This window comes from Meles meles, chromosome 14 (genome assembly GCF_922984935.1).
Source record: "Meles meles chromosome 14, mMelMel3.1 paternal haplotype, whole genome shotgun sequence".
NCBI classification, from domain to species: Eukaryota; Metazoa; Chordata; class Mammalia; order Carnivora; family Mustelidae; genus Meles; species Meles meles.
In genome coordinates, this window is record NC_060079.1 from 24,868,566 (window position 1) to 24,887,889 (window position 19,324).

The 19,324-nt window shown below is 36.4% G+C and overlaps 2 protein-coding genes across 15 annotated transcripts in view; one reads left to right on the forward strand and one right to left on the reverse strand.

Moving 5' to 3' along the window:
- SETDB2 (SET domain bifurcated histone lysine methyltransferase 2) overlaps positions 1 to 19,324 on the reverse strand; it is a 98,170-nt gene that overhangs the window by 75,840 nt on the left and 3,006 nt on the right. For 3 of the 10 annotated variants that reach the window (XM_045978446.1, XM_045978439.1, XM_045978442.1), the window contains exons 1-6: positions 16,847 to 17,405; positions 15,255 to 15,350; positions 11,672 to 11,788; positions 11,427 to 11,560; positions 4,020 to 4,145; positions 2,223 to 2,288 (exon numbers count right to left, since the gene is read on the reverse strand). In XM_045978446.1, coding sequence (XP_045834402.1) covers positions 2,223 to 2,288; positions 4,020 to 4,145; positions 11,427 to 11,560; positions 11,672 to 11,697 — 352 coding nt within the window. In that variant the 5' untranslated portion in view covers positions 11,698 to 11,788; positions 15,255 to 15,350; positions 16,847 to 17,405. The other 7 variants (XM_045978435.1, XM_045978440.1, XM_045978436.1 and 4 more) reach the window with 6 other exon arrangements.
- CAB39L (calcium binding protein 39 like) overlaps positions 17,639 to 19,324 on the forward strand; it is a 116,311-nt gene continuing 114,625 nt past the window's right edge. Inside the window, exon 1 of one of the 5 annotated variants that reach the window (XM_045978447.1) lies at positions 17,639 to 17,676. The gene's annotated coding sequence lies outside the window, so the exon portion shown is untranslated. Of the gene's footprint in view, positions 17,677 to 17,696; positions 18,125 to 19,324 lie in introns of those variants that run through there. The other 4 variants (XM_045978452.1, XM_045978449.1, XM_045978451.1 and 1 more) reach the window with 4 other exon arrangements.

The window sequence follows — 19,324 nt, forward strand, 5'->3', positions numbered from 1 at the left end:
TGACCTGAGCTGAAATCAAGAGTCAGATACTTAACGGATTGAGCCACCCAGGCACCCCTAAAGATTTTTTTTTTTTTTAAAGATTTAATTATTTGACAGAGAGAGATCACGAGTAAGCAGAGAGGCAGGCAGAGAGAGAGGAGGAAGCAGGCTCCCCGCTGAGCAGAGAGCCCAACGCGGGGCTCGATCCCAGGACCCTGAGATCATGACTTGAGCTGAAGGCAGAGGCTTAACCCACTGAGCCACCCAGGTGCCCCCTAAAGATTTTTTAAATGTGTTTTTTCTTATGCACTGATGGACTTCAACAAAAAATGTGATTCTCATCCTGCCTTAGATTATTAACTTGCATTAATCCTCTAGTGCAGAAAAAAAAAGTGTAGAAAAAAAGTTTAATAAAAGAATAGTGTTTTTTTTTTTTAAGATTTTTATTTATTTATTTGACAGACAGAGATCACAAGTAGGCAGAGAGGCAGACAGAGAGAGAGAGGAAAGCAGACTCCCCGCCGAGAAGAGAGCCCGATGTGGAACTCGATCCCAGGACCCTGAGATCATGACCTGAGCCGAAGGCAGTGGCTTAACCACTGAGCCACCCAGGTGCCCAATAAAAGAATAGTTTAAGTTATAATACAAGGCCACTACCTCACTAATTGGAAAATAATTACCCTCTTCAATTATCAAGGGGAAGAAAGGTTTAAAATCTGGTAGTTGGTAAGAGCTGTAATTCCAGATTAAAAATTAAGCTTCACAAATTAAGAATTTCTGATTTTTTCCCAGCTAATTTCTTTTGTATGAATCATATAAATCCATACTAACAAATATTAATAAAATAAAAGCATATCAGCACAATTAGAAATAAGTCTTACTGAAAAAACATAGAGATTTTAAAATTAATCATTAGATAAGGAGGAAAGCTGAAATAACTCCTCTCAAGAAAGGAGTATCCAATCATGTTTGAGGATATAGCACATATTTACAGTTATACACATGCAAGGAAAATGAAAGTAATTAGTGGTCTGGGCAGTCCAGGCTGGATCTGGGATAGCTTATTTTGATTTCAACACCAAGTCCTTTTGTTTTTCCCAGTCTCAATATTCTTTTTAAAATAAATACTAAAATGAAACTTAATACTAGGAAGCTTTTAATCCTTTGCATTTGCCAACAATGTCAATTATAGAACTCCCCAATTACTTAGTTACAAATATTGCTCTACTACTGGCAAACATATATTTTTATTTTGATAAATTCATTACATTTCAAATGAACTATATAAAAATACCAAATTATAATATTCAGTATTTCTCTTGATGAAATTATCAAATAAACCCAAAACCCAATTTACTTTCTATTACTGAGAAATAAGTTGTTTCAGATAGAAAAAAAAATTTAGAATTAGTTCACCTTACTACTTCCTGAATTTAAAAGCCTCTTTCTCACAAAACTAGTATAATCTCTTGAGTGTTTTGATTCCAAGTGCTACTGAAAGATACTGAGACAGGCTATTTTCTTAAAGAATCTACTCTTTTAAAACTAGAAGTAAAATTAGCTACTGAAATTGAGGATACTTTTGAATGACAAAAGATTTCTTTAAAATAGACTGATGATGGTGGGCTATATTTTCAGAGACTTAAAACCTTAAGGCTCCAAATTATGACCCTTAAAATTATTATAATTTGTTAGCAATATTTAGCAGTATTAAATAAAATCCAGTAAAGTACTTCCTCAACATTTTAGGAAATCGGAGATACGCTAAGATTTATTGGAGAGTGACTCTGATAAAGTAACTTTTTAATTTTCCCCTTCTTAGTTCTGGTATATTATCTCTGATCAATTCCTTCTAAAATGAATTAGTTTATAGTTTGCAAGATTGATGGTATAATAACAATCCAGAAATAAAAAATTTTTACACCAACTTATCTATTCCACAATATATCTAATACTGTTTTTTTCACAAAGTGGGTTTGTAGTAGTTTGGAGTCTCAGAATTTTTTAAAGAAGAGATATATTTGTTCATTCTTTCTATACAGATTCAGAAGAATGTGCATTTCCTACCTCTGGATGGGTAGAAATTGTTATATAATAAGGAAACTCATTATGTAATTTACCAATATAGATCTTACATGTTAAATTATCTTTAGGTAATCTGACAGACTTAAGTCAATTAAGCCTGCTTCAAGTCAAGAAAATAACAGACCATTCAAGATTGGGATTAGAAATGCACATACCCTTTATCAATGTTGAATTGTTATTTACGGTTGCTTCATTCACTAGAATCATTGCTTGGACGTATTCTGTTAAGGAAAGGAAAAAAGTATGAAAACAATCATTAGCAGCATCACTTTCATTTATGCTGCCAGCTACTGTGCTAAACAATTTACAGATTGTATTTAATTTAGTCTTCATTAACTCCTCTGACAGGTTCCAATGATGACCAGCATTAGAAACAGAAATTGATGTTTAGAGGTTAGACTATTCCAAGAGCGCCTGGGTATTTAAGTTAGTTAAGTATCCAACTCAGTTTCAGTTCAGGTCATGATCTCAGGGCTATAAGATCAAGCCTTGTGTTGGGCTTTGCCTTGGGCATGGAGTCTGGTTAAGATTCGCTTCCTTCCTCTCCTTCTATCCCTCCCTGCCCCTCTCTCTCCCTCCCAAAATAACACACACACACACACACACACACACACACACACACACACCCCCTCAAAAAACACTATTTATTCCAGGTCATTCAGCAAGGAGGTGGTAAACCTGGATTCAAAACTAGATATACAAACGAATGAGAAGGAACATTAAAATGAAAAACAATATTATGTTTTAGAAAAGCAAACAAAAGATTAATGTCATATGAACATTCAAAAAAACATATTAAGAATGGTCCAAAAAGGGCTCCTGGGTGGCTCAATGGGTTAAGCCTCTGCCTTCAGCTCAGGTCATGATATCAGGTCATGATAATCATGATCAAATATCATGATATCATGATGATATTTGATCCTGGGATCAAATCCCGCATCAGGCTCTCTGCTTGGTGGGGAGCCTACTTCCTCCTTTCTCTCTCTGTCTGCCTCTCTGCCTACTTGTGATCTCTGTCAAATGAATAAATGGAATCTAAAAAAAAAAAAAAAAAAGAATGGTCCAAAAGAAAATCTGCTTGAAAATCTTATGTCCTTGGGGCGCCTGGGTGGCTCAGTGGGTTAAGCTGCTGCCTTCGGCTCAGGTCATGATCTCAGGGTCCTGGGATTGAGCCCCGCATCGGGCTCTCTGCTCGGCAGGGAGCCTGCTTCCCTTCCTCTCTCTCTGCCTGCCTCTCTGTCTACTCGTGATCTCTCTCTGTCAAATAAATAAATAAAATCTTTAAAAAAAAAAAAAAAAAAGAGAAAGAAAATCTTATGTCCTGGAGGAAAGAAGGAGGTTTCTACATAAAAATCTTATGTTCTACAACCAACCAGGATTGAAAACAAAGAAACAGAAAAAGTTAAAACTTGGCTGATGGAACTGACTGTCGATGTAGAATACAAATTGTTTCAGAAGACTAGTAGGTCAAATTCTCTTTAAAGCAGGCAGAATAGTTATATGTACTTTCATATTTTAAAAGACATTAGGTGTCTCTGAGTAATGGGGTGATGGATAATTTTTGTTCTATTTTTCTATACGTACTAAATGTTATACAATGAGCAGATACTACTTTTGCAATACCCATCACCCTTTGAAGAGGTTTACAAAGAGAAAGAAAAGATAAAATGGGGGGCGAATAAAGTAGCCTGAGAGAAAAAGAGATAAATTCAGTAGCTATTATTCAAAGTGATCATCTTCACCCACTTTTATAAAATATCTATGGTATATGGTAAAAGCAAGTTTTTACGGAAGCAGAGCACAAACATGAAGGAAATAGAATGCATGGTAGGTTCTTAGAAAACAAAAGAAACTATTTGACTTAAAAAACGAATACGCTAAATAGAACTGTACTCCACTGCCAGTGGTTAATATTCAGTATAAATGTACTGAAAGTTTTTTGTGCTTCATACCTTTATTTGTGGCAGACCCATCTTTGATCTTTTGTTTCAGTGACTGCAGCACATTTTGCACTTGTTCAAATATGAAATCCACTTTTCCATCATCCTCCAGCTCCATCCAGAAAGTTTTTGCATCACCTAAAATAAAAATAAGTGCATAGCTTAAGAGCTCAACAGAAACAGACTGTAAGCTCCCCAAGGCACATGTTACAAAGAATCCACCTGGTTTCTAAATAACATCAATATTTAATTGGTCTATCATTTACCTTGAGAAAAAGATTTTGGTCATTGTTTCTTTATAAAGAATCAGAAACAAAGAATACGACCTAAGTATTTCACTTATTTCTGCTAACATAAAAATACCTTGAAAACTTTAGTGATGCTATTTCTGGTGTCCCAGACAAACAGAAGGAATGGCTTCATTTTAGGGTGGTGGTAGATACATGTATAGACACATAAGCATTTAAAAGTTTCAGGAAAAAAACCTCCACTGAATTGGAAGTGGATGGTTTTAGAATGAAACATCTCAACAACTGTTAAAATAACTAAATGTCCAACATTATTTTTTTAAATGTCTTTAATATTTTTAAAATAATTATATGAAGCAAATAATTTTTAAACTTTTTATATATAGCTATATAGATGAGCCAATATTTCAGATGTCCATCAAGTGAACACCTTAATCAAAAATTCCTAAAGAGGGCACCTGGGTGGCTCAGTGGGTTAAGCCTCTGCCTTCAGCTCAGGTCATGATCTCAGGGTCCTGGGATGGAGCCCCGCATCCGGCTCCCTGCTCAGCCGGGAGCCTACTTCCTCCTCTCTCTCTGCCTGCCTCTCTGCCTACTTGTGATCTCTGTCTGTCAAATAAATAAATAAAAATCTTAAAAAAAAAATTCCTAAAGATAGGTGCCCAGTAACTCCTGATCTTGGGGTCATGACTTTGAGTCACATACTGGGGGTAGAGTTTACTTAAAAAAAATTTCCTAGAGGAAATAATTCTTTCAAAGCTGAAAACAGAAACACGAGAAAGACAATTACACTGGCAAAAGCAAATTGCATACATGAACCATGTTTAAAAGTAACAAAAATACCCAAAATGTTAAAATTTATGTATGTTAAAATATATAAAATGTTCAAAATTAATTAATAGGGCCTTAAACAAAAGCGGGACACAATAACTATTCTACTTTAGAAGGATCATTTGAGAAACCACTAGGAGGATTAACAAGCAGAAAGCCTACTAAGTTTACAAAAAATACATTTTCCTTAATAAAAATTAAACCCAGAACCTCTAAGTTTGGCAGTGGGGTGAGAATCTTCATAAAAGGCTTAGGTCTCATAGTCCCAAATCTCCTTGGTAAAGTCATCTTACCCAAAGGGACTCTCTGGCTAATTAGGGATGCTGCCACCACTGCAGCCTCAGAAGGGGTGTTGCTTCCCTGTTGACACTCTGGCCCGATGCCTACAACATAAGACAAAGCCTACTTTTAACTCCTCATAGCACACCTAAGACAAGGTTTCAAGATTTGAAATAAATGCAATGTGAGAGGACAAAACTGATGAGGAATGATGCTTTAGAGGTGGAGGGACCATGACACGGAGAGCCCTTCATGCTATGCTAAGCAACTCCATTTTTATATGAAAGACTATGGGAGCCATTCAAAAAATTTAAGCATTCTTATGATGTGATTAGTTTCTTAGAAAAGTCACTCAGGTGGTAGTGGGAAGAGGGAGGAGTCAAGATAGATTTCTAAGGGTGCCTGGGTGGCTCAGTCGTTAAGCATCTGCCTTCAGCTCAGGTCATGATCCCAGGGTCCTGGGATCAAGTCCTGCATTGGGCTTCCTGCTCAGTAGGCGCCTTCTTCTCCCTCTGCCTGCCACTCTCTCTGCCTGTGCTCTCTCTCTCACTGTCAAATAAACAAATAAAATCTTAAAAGAAAAAAAAAGAATGATTTCTAAGTTTCTGACTTGGGCAACCATATGCATAGTAACGGTATTCACTGAGATAAGAAATAAAGACAGGCAACAAGTGAGAAAATTTAAGTAGGGCAAGTACACTGGGTACACAGGTTCCAAAGATCCAGTCCAATGACATGAATTTTGGAGTCAATGGCATACAAATGCTTTCTGAAGTCACATAGCAGATGTGAGCAGGGAGAATGTGTTCAAGGAGAAGAGGGTCTTCTGTATAAAATGGATAAGGATAAGAAAAGAGAATCATGGAGACGGAGAAGGAGCAAATAAGTAGAAGGAAAATCTAGGAGAAGAGCATATCAAGGGTCAATGGAAAAACAGAAGTGGTGATTAACAATCTGGGCTTTGGAATTCAGATGCACTTCTGTTTGAATCCCACACTGCCAGTTTAAGCTGTATGACCATATGGATGAAATGGGAATAACAGCATCTACACATGGAACTGATGTGTGGATAAGCATGCGGTCTTTAGCAGGAAATTACTATATATAAAGAGTAAATATACATACACACACACACACATATATATACACACTATATACATATACAGTATGTATATAGTAAATATATTTTTTAAAAGAAATTACTATATATAATTTAACAGGGAATATAGTCTTAAAATAAATCTCTGGAATTTTAGGTATTAGTAACTCTGGAATTTTAGATATTATTCAGCTAAGTAGGCAAGTATTATTTGAAGGACCTTCCCAGAATCCTTAAAATCATTAAGTTTTTCACTGACAGATAACCAAAAAAAAAAAAAAAAAAAAAAAAATCACTGCTTTTAGACAAAACTATTTGTGAAAGCACTTAATTAATTATCATGTTTCTTTTCATGGATATGAATCAATACTCCACTAGGGATTTATCCTTATTTGAGGTGGATTTCTAGACGGGAAGAATTTTGAAAGGTTCTTAGAAATAGCTTCTGACAGCATTATAACCTGGGATCATAGAAAACAAGCAGTGATGCTGAAAAACTACAATCAGGGTTTAAGTGAATTTTTGTTTCTCAGTGGTTATCATTTAAAACTGTGTTTGAGGGGCGCCTGGGTGGTTTAGGTGGTTAAGTGTCTGCCTTCAGCTCAGGTCATGATCCTGGCGTCCTGGGATTGAGCCCCACATGGGGCTCCTGGCTCAGCGGGAAGCCTGCCTCTCCCTCTCCCTCTGCCTCTCCCCCTGCTAATGCTCTCTTCCTGTATCTGTCTCAAATAAACAAATCCTTTAAAAATAAAAAATAAGAAAAAAATAAGAAAACCATGTTTGAAATGTCAACACATGATACCAAATTATTCTGATAGGAAATACTTAAGACAACTGATTGGACAACTGAACAGGGCAAATTATTAGTTTCGGAATGGATTAATGAAGAGGACATTGGCAATATAATTTGAGAAAATAAAGCCAATCAGAAAATACTGAAACTGTCTGCTTGTACAATAAATGAATGGATTTAAGCAATTCTTATTTATTTGCTCTGGGTTTTTAATATTGTTTTTATGGTATCCTTATTATTTCATACCGCTAGGTTTAATTTTCATTTAAACAGTTCTTACTCCTCGTGTCTTCCCTCTTGATCATTTTTCACTTTTTGCTATGGAAATTTTAAACCACAGTGATATCAAGAAAAAAGGTAACCAATTTATCTGAAAAATGAGATTAACAGATCCAGTTAATAACTTTCTTGAACAAAGAGGCTAAATGAGTATCACAGATAGAAACAACTGAGTCATCTTCATTTCAACTGTAGATGGTTATTACAAGGTGAACAATTTCAGTTTCTTGCTCTTTTTTTTGTACTTTATGTATGTTCAGGGTTACAATCTGAAACTGTAAACATTTCCGTATATTCACTAGAAAATACTGGTAAGTACAATAGTAGGTCCTTGAATTGGAAACCAAATCAGTATACCAATATTGCTACTTGCCTCTAGAAATAAAGAATACCATCTTTTAATTCTACTGTTTGTCCCAACTTGCTCCTCACTTAGGTAGATATGACTATTTATTGCAAGAACATAATCACAAAGTGGGAAGTATAGCAGCTTTGTAAAGGAAGAAAGACAAATTATATAGTTACACTGTATGTCTACCAATCTCCCTTGATATACATTGTCTTTGTAAATAGGCAATAATCAAGAATCACAGCTATAGGAGTTATTAGCCAACTATTTTGGGGGTACTTACCAAATATGCTGATAATAAGACACTCAGACACACACACGTATCCCTTAAAGAGCTTCACTGCATTCATCTAGAATATCTCTATATCTTTGAGTCGATGATCAGCAAAGTGTGGTTTACGAACCCCTGGGGTCCTCACATCCCTTCAGATAATATGCTAGGTCAAACTATTTTAATAGTAATACTAAGAAATTATTTGCACCCTTTATTTTTTTATAATGGCATCGACTGATGATAAAAGCATTGGTGAGTGAAAGTACTGATGTCTTAGCATGAATCAAGGGAGTGGCAAGACACTACCAGGTATTTATGTCTTCCAGTATACTACCAGCATATTCCTTGCCATCAATTTCACTAAATGTCTTTGATAAAGAATATAAATGATTACTACAGCATAATGGCTATCTCAGGCAAAAGCGATAGTGAGATTGAGTTGTAGGTTAAACTAGCTTTTTTTTTGTTTCACGGAAAACTATTTTTACTTAAAACAACCATTAATAGAAATTATAGTTTCTTAGACTTGGGTGTTTGGCACACATTTCCTTAAAAAAAAAACAAAAACACAACAACAACAAAGTGAGCCTACCCCTGGAAGTTCAATATTGACAGCATTTGTTTAATGATAAAATTCACACTACAAAGTTAAAATTGGAAATCTGTAAACCTTTTATGCGCCATAATAAGCCTGATAGTTTCTCAATAATTAATCACTTTTTGATGAGACTGGTAGTAATATTAACAAATGTGATTTTAATACTGTATGATGAAATGTGTCAACATCAGGAGAATCTGCATAATTCATTGAGCCAATATCTTCCAAGTGGCCAATGCATGATATTATAAAATCATAAAAGATCTATTCAATGTGCAAGACAGATCAATGGGTTTTAATGTAACAGAACATAAAAAAAACTCAGATACGTGTTCAGATTTCATGCTACAACTGACCTTGAAGGAATAACTATTGGTTGAGTTTTGCAGTTGTATCAAAAAAAGTCCACAATTATCCAGAAGGCTATTAAAATATTCTTTTTCCAACTTTTTGTCTGCATGAAGCTTCATTTTCTTTATACATTTCAACCAAAGCAACATTTCACGCCAGATTGAATGCAAAAGCAGATATGAGACTCTCTCTTCTATTAAACCAACTATAAAGGATCTGTAAAGATGTAAAACAATATTCTTCTAATTTTTTTGTTTTAGAGAATAGTTATTGTTCACAAAGATGTAAATGTGTTAACATAGTGGGTTTATTATTTTTTGAAGCCTCTCCGTTTCAATTTCTAACACAGTAAATATAAAGAGATATTATCCACATAAACTAAAACTGTTAGGGATTTTAAATATTTCTAAGAGTATAAAGTAGTCCTGAGATCAAAAGAAAGTTTGAGAACTACTGGCCTACATAAACAGTCCAGTGACCACTGATCAATAGTATGATCTGTATAACAATTCATATATTACAAGTATGTTAAAGGGCAGTGAAATTTTTAAATACCATTTAAGAGGTCAGGGATTCCAGGAAGGAAAGCTGACCATGACAAGAACATCTAACTGTATTATAGTTGTATATACAATCTCACTGAAGGGCTAGGTAGAAACGTGCTAACCTAAGTAACTGGAAAGAAGTAGAGTCTGCAAAACTAAAGGCAAAAGGAACTGTGCACAAGCACAGAAGCTTCCTACCTGGGAATAAGTTTACATTTCTGATACAGCTACACCACACACCCACACCCACACCCACACCCACACACACACACACACACACACACACACAGAGGAACTGACTAAATAGATGGATAACAGATGGTGTGAGCCATGTTTCTCACTGTTGGGAGAGATGTGGTAATGGGTTAGAGTTGGGAACATCAGAATAAATTCATGTTTAGCTTAATATAGATACAGATGGCTACATATAGAGATATTTATAGATATGCATATATACAAACCTAGCATACACATATATTCCTTGCTCTGTCAGCTGAAAGGGCCTATAAGCAAAGACAGCCCAGTTAACAACTATGGCCAGGTATTGGTTTCTGACACTATCTTCCATTAAAAGGAACCAGGGCTCATTCAAGCAATGACTGACTCTAGGACTGGGGCAGGAAATATACAAGATAAACCTGCAGCATCTTACATTACCAGAAAATAAGGAAGTGCTAAAAAAAAAAAAACAAAACAAAAACTCACTTACATTGATACAGATATGTCAAAGGGACACAGACCCAACTGAAAGAGTTCCCAAAAGCCAATACTGGGACAGTTTGAGTGCCAAAACAAAACAGTACTGGATAGGGTAAAATAAGTACCCATGACTCCATACTGAAATAAACAAACGGTTGAATATATACATAAATGGGAAAAAGGAGATTAATCTCCCTTGTAGAAGAATTCCAAATAATTAATGTAAATATTCCATTCTCAGAGAGGGGGAGCATAATCCCCACTCCTTGAATATGAGCTGCATATAGTGATTTCCTACCAAAGAGTACAATAGGGAAAGAAAGGAAGAAAAGGTAATTTACAGTGTAGAAACCACCTAATACTATGTCAGTCAGATGATCCAGCTCAATATCAGTAAGAGAGAAATCATGTACCTTTGATATATTGTGGTAAAAATGGCACTTTACCCCATGGTCTTCTTCCCCAAAACCCAAAACCCTGATTGAATCATGAAAAAAAAAAAAAAATCAATCAATAATTCCAATAGAGGGACATCCTACAAAATACTTGGGATACAACATACTACAAAATAAAACCGAAGTCTAAGAAACTGTTCCATCCAAGAGGACCCTATGGAGACATGACAAATACATATAATGTGGGATCCTGGAACAGAAAAAGACATCAAGTAAGACCAACAGAAATATGAAAAAACTATGGACTTTAGTTAATAATAATGGCTAACTGTAACAAATGTACCAGCCAAATATAAGATGTTAATCATAAGCAAAACTGGACGTATAAGATATGGGAACTTGTACTATCCTCTCAATTTTTCTTTAAAAAGTAAATCTAAAAGTTTTCTAAAAAATAGTGTATTTTTAAAAACATATATTAAAGAAATGACTTAGTTTTACAGACACAATTAATTATACAGACTGTTAAAATTGCTGGCTACATGAAAATATATATCCTAAATTCCTTCAAATGTAGAAAAGTCATTTGCAGTGAAAAACCTTGAAAATCATACTGCAGTTTCGTTACGTAGTCTATACACTTTTAAATATAATATTTAACAATGGTTTCCAAACCTACCATTTTTTTCTCCCATCTTTTGGCGTCGTTCATAAACATAAAACTCTTCAAAATTAACTTTATCAAAGGACTGAATCACTTTGATTGAAGAATATAACTGGAATCCAACTGTGGTCTCTATGAAATTTGTAGTCCTTAGAGAAAATACATCATTATGCCACTCCAAACCTAATGTTCTTGCATGCCTGAATTTTCAAATAGTAACTGTAGTTGAAGAAACTTTTAGAAATAACCACTAGTCCAACCTGATGATGAGTCCATGCAACTTCATCGAGTATTTACAGTCATATCAGATCACTGATAATATATTTTTAAAAATAAAAACCAACTCCATCTTTTGGTCCATGGATGCATGACACATTCTGTAAAGAAAATAATAAAGATTGGCATATATATGCAAATAATAAAACATATAAGAAAAAAAAGACTGTTCTAACAATAGCTCTAGCTTTTAAAATAGTATAAACTATTACAGAAACAAGAATAAATATTAAATGGAAAAATATGTAAAATATCAAAATTAGGAAATTACAGAGAAATTAAGAATCACCCATATGTAAAATATTGTTAATTCACATAACCTATCCCCATTTTATAAATATTTTTAAAGTTTTCTTATGTCTTATAAATACTTGATGAAAACTTTTTTTTTAAGTAATTAATTAATTGTTTATTTGACAGACAGAGATCACAAGTAGGCAGAGAGGCAGGCAGAGAGAGAGGAAGGAAAGCAGGCTCCCCGCTGAGCAGAGAGCCTCATGCTGGGCTCGATCCCAGGACCCTGGGATCATGACCTGAGTCAAAGGCAGAGGCTTTAACCCACTGAGCCACCCAGGCGCCCCGATAAAAACTTTTAAAATGGGGATAGTAACGCTAACTACCTCAAATGAATGAAGAAAAGGCAATAATGACCAAGAATTTCTCAAAACTGAAAAACACATAAGCCAACTAAGGATTCACTGGGTACCAAGCAAGATAAAATACAACTTTAGAATATCAAAAATAAAGAGAAAGTCTTAGAAGTTTCCAGAAAATCTAGACTATCTAAAAGACACTCTTATCAGACTGGTAATCAGACTTCTTATCAGAAATGCCAGATGTAGTAAGTTAAGGCAAAGTAGCTCACACCGCAGAATGCCTTCCAGCCAAGCTATCTTTGAAAAGTGAAGGTTAAAAAAAAAAAAAAAGAGAGAATTTTTCAGACATTCAAAAAGCCATTTAGGGACTCTCTGAAAGAAATAAAGTAGTACCCAAACTTCATGAAAAAAAAAAAAAACAAAAACCAAAAAACAAAAAACTAACCTACATGGAAGTTCTGAGGAATAAGAAGAAATAATGAGCAAATGGCTAAAACACATTAATGCTAAACATAAACCCATAAAAATGGGTTTTAATACCAAATGAAACAAAATGATAGAATCATAGGAAATTATGTTCTTTTATAGAATGGGGACAGAAGGGGATTACTGCAAGATTACAGAAAGTAAAGTAGCAGCACTGTCAAGTCCTTCATATGGAGGATATCAATACTAATTAAATTTAGATCTTGTTAGGAAACAAAAATTTAAGAACTCTGTTAAAATGCACTGGTAATGTATTTTAAGTAAACATACAGAACAAAGAAAACTCGGGGCCAACCTCAACTAAAAAGAGGAATGGAAAAATAGGATATAAAAGATACAAAGAAGGGCACCTGGGTGGCTCAGTGGGTTAAGTCTCTGCTTTCCGCTCAGGTCATGATCTCAGGGTCCTGGGATCGAGCCCCAAATAAGGCTCTCTGCTCAGCAGAAGCTCATCCTGTTTCCCTCCCTCTCTCTCTCTGCCTGCCTCTCTGCCTATTTGTGGTCTCTGTCAAATAAATAAATAAAAGATACAAAGAAAAGCATGGTAAATAAGATAAGAAAAAGGCCAAACTGTTAATAATCACAAAAAAGGTGAATGTGTTAATCTAACTTATTAAAGGACTCTCAAAATGGATTGCAAGCAAAACCTAGCTATATTTTAAAATAAGAGACCCACTTAAATCACACAAAATGTCAACAAAAGTTTGAAATAACAGTATGTGAAAAAAGACATACCAGCAAATACAAGAAATGTTCATATCAAATAGAATATGAAAACCAGTAAGAGACAAAGAGAAATATTTTACAATGATAGAACAATTCACACGAATATCTAATTGAAAATGATAGAACAATTCACACGAATATCTAATTGAAATTTCTGACTTAATATCAAATAGGCTCAAGAAGTAGAAATCCCAATTAGAGGCGAAAGTATAAAAAAAAGTTTAAACTATAAAGAATTTAGGAAAGCTACATGCCACATATCCCCACCTCACTCCTATTATAACAGTTTTATAGATGAATTCTACAAAACTTTCAAGGAACAGATAAATTCTATCATACATGAACTGTTCCAGGTCAGGAAAAATAATGGGAGCCACTCGACACTTTTTTTAGATTAGTATAACCATGACATGTAAGAGAAGAAACTCAAGGCCAAAAGCACTTCTGTATAAAAATAGTAAGTAAAATACACTGTAGAGTAAAAGTATACTACTAAAACACAATTTATCCTGGGAATATCCCAAAAATTTAATATTGGAAAGTTTATCAATGTAAATTCCTACGTTAACATATAAACCGAAAACCATCATTTCAGATGCAGTAAATAAAACAATTCAATAAAAGTCAGCAACTATTCTGGAGGCTGGGAGATGAGAGAACCTTAAGAAACGAGGAAGAAAAGAGAACCTCTTTAACTTGATAAACTCTCTACTAAAACACAGCAGCAAACATCATATGCATTTTCATTAAAGTCAGGTGGAAGTCTTAAGAGAAATGCAGTAAAATAAAAGAAACATCTAAAGACTTTTAAAAAAGCAGTATCTATCTGTAGAATAAACAAACAAAAACATGATAAAGTTAAAAGTGGAGCAAAGAGCTAAGAGAAATAGAGCTTGTGAACTTTGGGTTAAGGGGATGGTGCAGCAGGCTCATCACTCGGTGCAGAGTCAGAAGTGGGGCTCCATCTCGTGACCCTGAGATTATGACCTGGGCTGAAATCAAGAGTCATATGCTTAACTGACTGAGCTACCCAGGCACCCTGACGCTGAAAAATTTTTTAAAAATTATACAGGAATGCAGTATCCAGGGTACATAAAACTCTAAACCATTAAGAAAAAGATGACCAAAAAAAAAAAAAGAAAGAAAAAGATGACCAAATAGAAAAATCGGTAATTTTTAAAAGAAATTATGGAAATTTACATAAATTATAAATTAATAAACATATGAATAGATACCGCAAACCTACTAGTAATCAGAGAATGAAAAATTTTTTAAAAATGAGAAATGATTTGATCTATGAGATGGACAAAAAGCAGCTAATATCTCATGTTGGTTTACAGTGTAGGAAAATTGAAGTCTCAAAACTATTTTGGTGATGTTTAAATTAGTATAAGTATTTTGGAGGCAAATTTGGCAAGACCAATTAAAATTAAAAATGTTCGTTACTTTGGGGAACCTGAGTGGGTCAGTCAGTTAGTTAAGCAACTGACTCTTGATTTCAGCTTAGGTCATGATCTTAGGGTTGTGAGTTCAAGCCGCTTGTCAGGCTCCCTGCTCAGCAGGGTGTCCACTTGAGAGTCTCTTTCTCCCTCTCCCTCTCCCACTAGTGCTCTCTCTCTCTCTCCCAAGAGAAATGAGTAAATCTTAAAAAAAAAAAAAAAAAAAAAAAAAGTGTTTGTAACTTAAAATCAAGCAATCCCACTTTTAGGTATACATAAATATCCTTGAGAAAAACACCTGTGCACAAGAAAATACTTACCAGGATTTACCTGCAGCATTGTCTATAAGTTGAAAAACTGGGAACAACCAATGTCCATCAAAAAGAGAATGGCAAATAAAATGTGCTATATAGTACCTATCAAACAAGATAGAATTTAAATATAAAAATCAATCAAAGAGACAAAAATAAATATTTTACATTAACAATTCAGCCATACACTGGAATACTATCCAGCAAGTGTAAAAAATGAGCCATAAATACATAATAAGCTATAAATAACAGGTATATACTTTAATACTCTGTCAAATGAATAAAGTTAGAACATGATATAGTATGATAGTATCAACATTTTTTAAAGTTACAAATGCATATATGAACCCACTGAGAATACAGAAGCATAAAAAGACTTAAAGATTTTGCACCAAACTCTTTAACGGGGGGTTGGGGAAGCAAGGGGTAGTTCAGGGGTTGTGGACTGTGCTACCTGTAAGGATCTAATTTTGTAAAAAGAGCATGTAATAGTGCACTTAATTTAAAATTTAAGTACATAATTTTCAAAAAAGGATTGTCCCCTTTAAAGGCTTTTGAAGCAGACTGCCAAACTCCTTTCTAGAATGGTTCTACCAATTTCTATTTCCACCTACAGCACACATGCATACTAATAGTTTTTTTTTTTTTTAAAGATTTTATTTATTTATTTGACAGAGAGATCACAAGTAGGCAGAGAGGCAGGCAGGGCGGGTGGAGGGGAGCAGGCTCTCCACCCAGCAGAGAGCCTGCTGTGGATCCCAGGACCCCTAGGATCATGACCTGAGCGGAAGGCAGAGGCTTTAACCCACTGAGCCACTCAGGTGCCCCTACTAATAGCTTTTTGAAGAAAAACCTCACCAACGTTGTTCATATCTTCTGAAATTTTAAAAATAACTGAACAGTAAAACATGTGTACTGAAGAAAATTTGCAAAATATAGTAAAGCAAAAAGAAGATAAATCACTCATAATCTCATCATCCAGAGACACCGGTTTAGTATTTTGGAGTGAAACAGGGATTTTTAAATTTGGTCATATTTTCCCTCTTCTCACTTTTTCATTTTGGAGAAAAGCGGACGGTTTGTTTCACCTCAATTTCTGGTTGCTTTGTTTTTAAGAACAGGTTTTTTATGAAACTGAACATTTCTTCTCTCTTTCTCATGTTCTAACTACGATGAGAGTAATGAACATTTACTGAGTATGAACCATGTGTCCGGCACACTTCTAAGTACTTCACTTACTCTTACTGATCTGCATAACGATCACGAGAAAATTAGCATGTCTGTTTTTTCTAAAGAGGAAGCTAAGGCGTGTCACACTGTAAGTGGCAGTGACAAAAAATAAGGAACCAGGCAGGGTGATTTCAGAGTCCGTTTTTAGGTTATTCCATTCAACCTTTTCAAAGTTCCCTTTCTGACTCATGCAGAACTCATTGCAGGTTTCCACATGTTGAAGAGCTCAGTTCATTACACACTGTTCCTTATTTTAATTACTTACGGGGTTGTGGTTAATCAGAGTCAGGTGCCTTTCGGATCTAATCTCAATTCCGTGATCTTGGACAAATGACTCTAGTCCCTTATCTAGGACTCGTGTTAAGTCTTACCTGTGAAATGGGTCAGTGGTTAAACCTTCCAGTTCTGCTTCTGCATTTTACACTGCAGTCCATTTCCTGCAGCCCCTTTTACAGCTTCAGGTTCCCAGCTGCTTAAGAATCACCTCACATTAAGGTATGCACCCGGAGATAGAAAAATGAAACGGGGGTTGAGAACTCAGAACGTCCACGGTCCCTGCTACAGCCTGAGGCTGCAGGTGGCTAAAAGGAAAAGGGAGGTTGCAAGGGCTGGGGTCCACGCAGCCAAGAGCTCCGCCGCGTTCCCAGGTCCTGGGCCGAAGGAGCTGTCAGGGGGCCACCCAAGGCCGTGCCTCCGCTCCACTAACCACTGCTTTTTCCACGCCGCCCGCCACACCTGAGGGCTGCGCCGGGCCCGTTCCGTTGGTGAGGCTGGGTTTCCCCGCGGGTCCGACTCCACGCAACCGAAACCCCAAGGTCTCAGATGCCCCCAGGCCAGGAAGTACTTCACCATTTACCAGACCTCACCTTAGCAACAACTGTCCCGCCTCGCCTCAGAGGGGGAAGGAGGCCCGCCCAATCCCCAACGCCCAGGCCTACCTAACGCTAATCCTAATGGGAGGAGCTGGACACCCAGAGCTGCCACTACTTGGCCGAGAGTCCATTGGTTGGACACCCCACTGGGTCCACGCCTCAGAGGCTCCGCGCGCGTATCCCCGGCAGCACGGCGGTGCCCAATTGCTCCGCCTCCCGATTGGCTGTCAGAGCTCTCGGTTTGTCTCGCGCTCTCTGGCGGGGCCAATGGGGATACGCTCAGTCGAGAGGCCGGCATTGCAGGAGTGGTGGCGCAGCTGTTTCCTCTGGTAGGTGTTCCGCTGCCATCTTGTGTGTGGCTAGGACTGGGCTTCTCGGCGGTTGAAAGCTTACTTAGTGGCTCCAGGTGTAGAGGGGTCCTGAGAGAGCAGTGGAGAAGGGGGATCTGAGGGCAGACACCTGGTGCCTTTTCACTTACCTGAAAGGGAGAGGTTTTCTTGGTCTGAATCAGCCCTGGCTCGAGAGAATGGTGATGAATGGTGGTGGTGGAGATCCCAGGCTTTGGTTAGTTGGTCGTTGTGGAGGGCTTGTTGGGGGCTCTGATGCCTTAACGCTGATTCCTTTGGTTCCAGAGAGTTACTCCCATAATCTTTGTGTCGGAAGATTGACCATCACCCCTCCTAAAGAGGTTGTCTGATGGACTGCATCATTCAGAAAGGAACAAGGCTGGTCATTAATGGAAGGGGGGAGAGGGAGATGCCTCACCACTATCCTCAGGTTAGAAAGAGACGTCTTCATTTTGTGTCGTTTGCGAAGGAGTGACTGCTAAAGTGTTGGCTCTTCTCGGCGGTTAACCCTCTGATTAAAGTCATCCTTTGATGATTGTGGACATCTGGTTCTGCGTTTGGGCAGGTTTATTAATAGGCAGCGAGCATTCCTGTAGTGGTTTTTAAAAAATCTACTAAGTGGTGGTGTTTTTAGAACCTCTAAGTGAAGGAAGACTTTTGGCAAATCTTTGTTTCCCTGGTTAGGATCTGTTGGAAGATTTCGGAATTTCTAGGTCTGCCTTGACTTGCTTGGTTGCTTCGTCAGGGTCAAGGGGAGGCGTGTGTAAGGGAAGGTATTTTTTGAGCTCTTTAAAGAAAGTAATTACTTCCTTTTCCTCCATTTCGGTTTTTGTTTTGAATCGAAGTAGACTGCACACATTCTTTCATTTGGGAGGAAAAATTATCGGATATGAAAACCTAGCCGATAAAAAACTAGTATTTTGTGGTTAGCTGTTTTGAGACGCATTAGACGAAAACAAAAATACTTAAGTTTTCATTTGGTTACCCAATGGTGGCTCAACCTAGTCAAGAGTACCATGTGTTTTGTGGCAGGAATATCAAAGAAACGGCAGTAATTGAATGATTAAAATTTAATTTCTTTTAAAAAATTTGCTTCTTAAAAAAAAAAATTTGCTTCTTAAATCATGAGTTTTATAAAGCCTAAGTTGCAAGAGTTCAAGTGTCAGTAATTTAGTTGATGGTAAGGTGCATGTGGCTAAAGTAATGTGGTAAAGTAAGAGATCAGTGGCTAAGAAACAAAGAGCACATAGGAGCAGCTCAATAAATGTTCGCGAAACTTTTGCATACTGTTCTCATGTAATAATGCCTGGCATGTGTTCATTAGTATAATTGTTGAATGAATAAATAAAACAATATGATAATTGGAAAGTGTGGATATACATTTCTTTTTTGCCTAACTGAAAAAGAATTTAACTTGCTTTCTAGAAAACTTAACTTTCATTTTCTTGAACTAAATTTATTGTTTCCAGTTTATACATACAAATAATATTATGGCTAGGTTCATAATCCTTTTTTGTGAGGTCTTTTTATGAAATCGTAATACAGAGAAATTTAGATAATGAAGGTGAGCCCTCAAGTAATAATGCTCTATTTGCCATTTTTTCTTCAAAGTTTCCATAAATGAGTATCA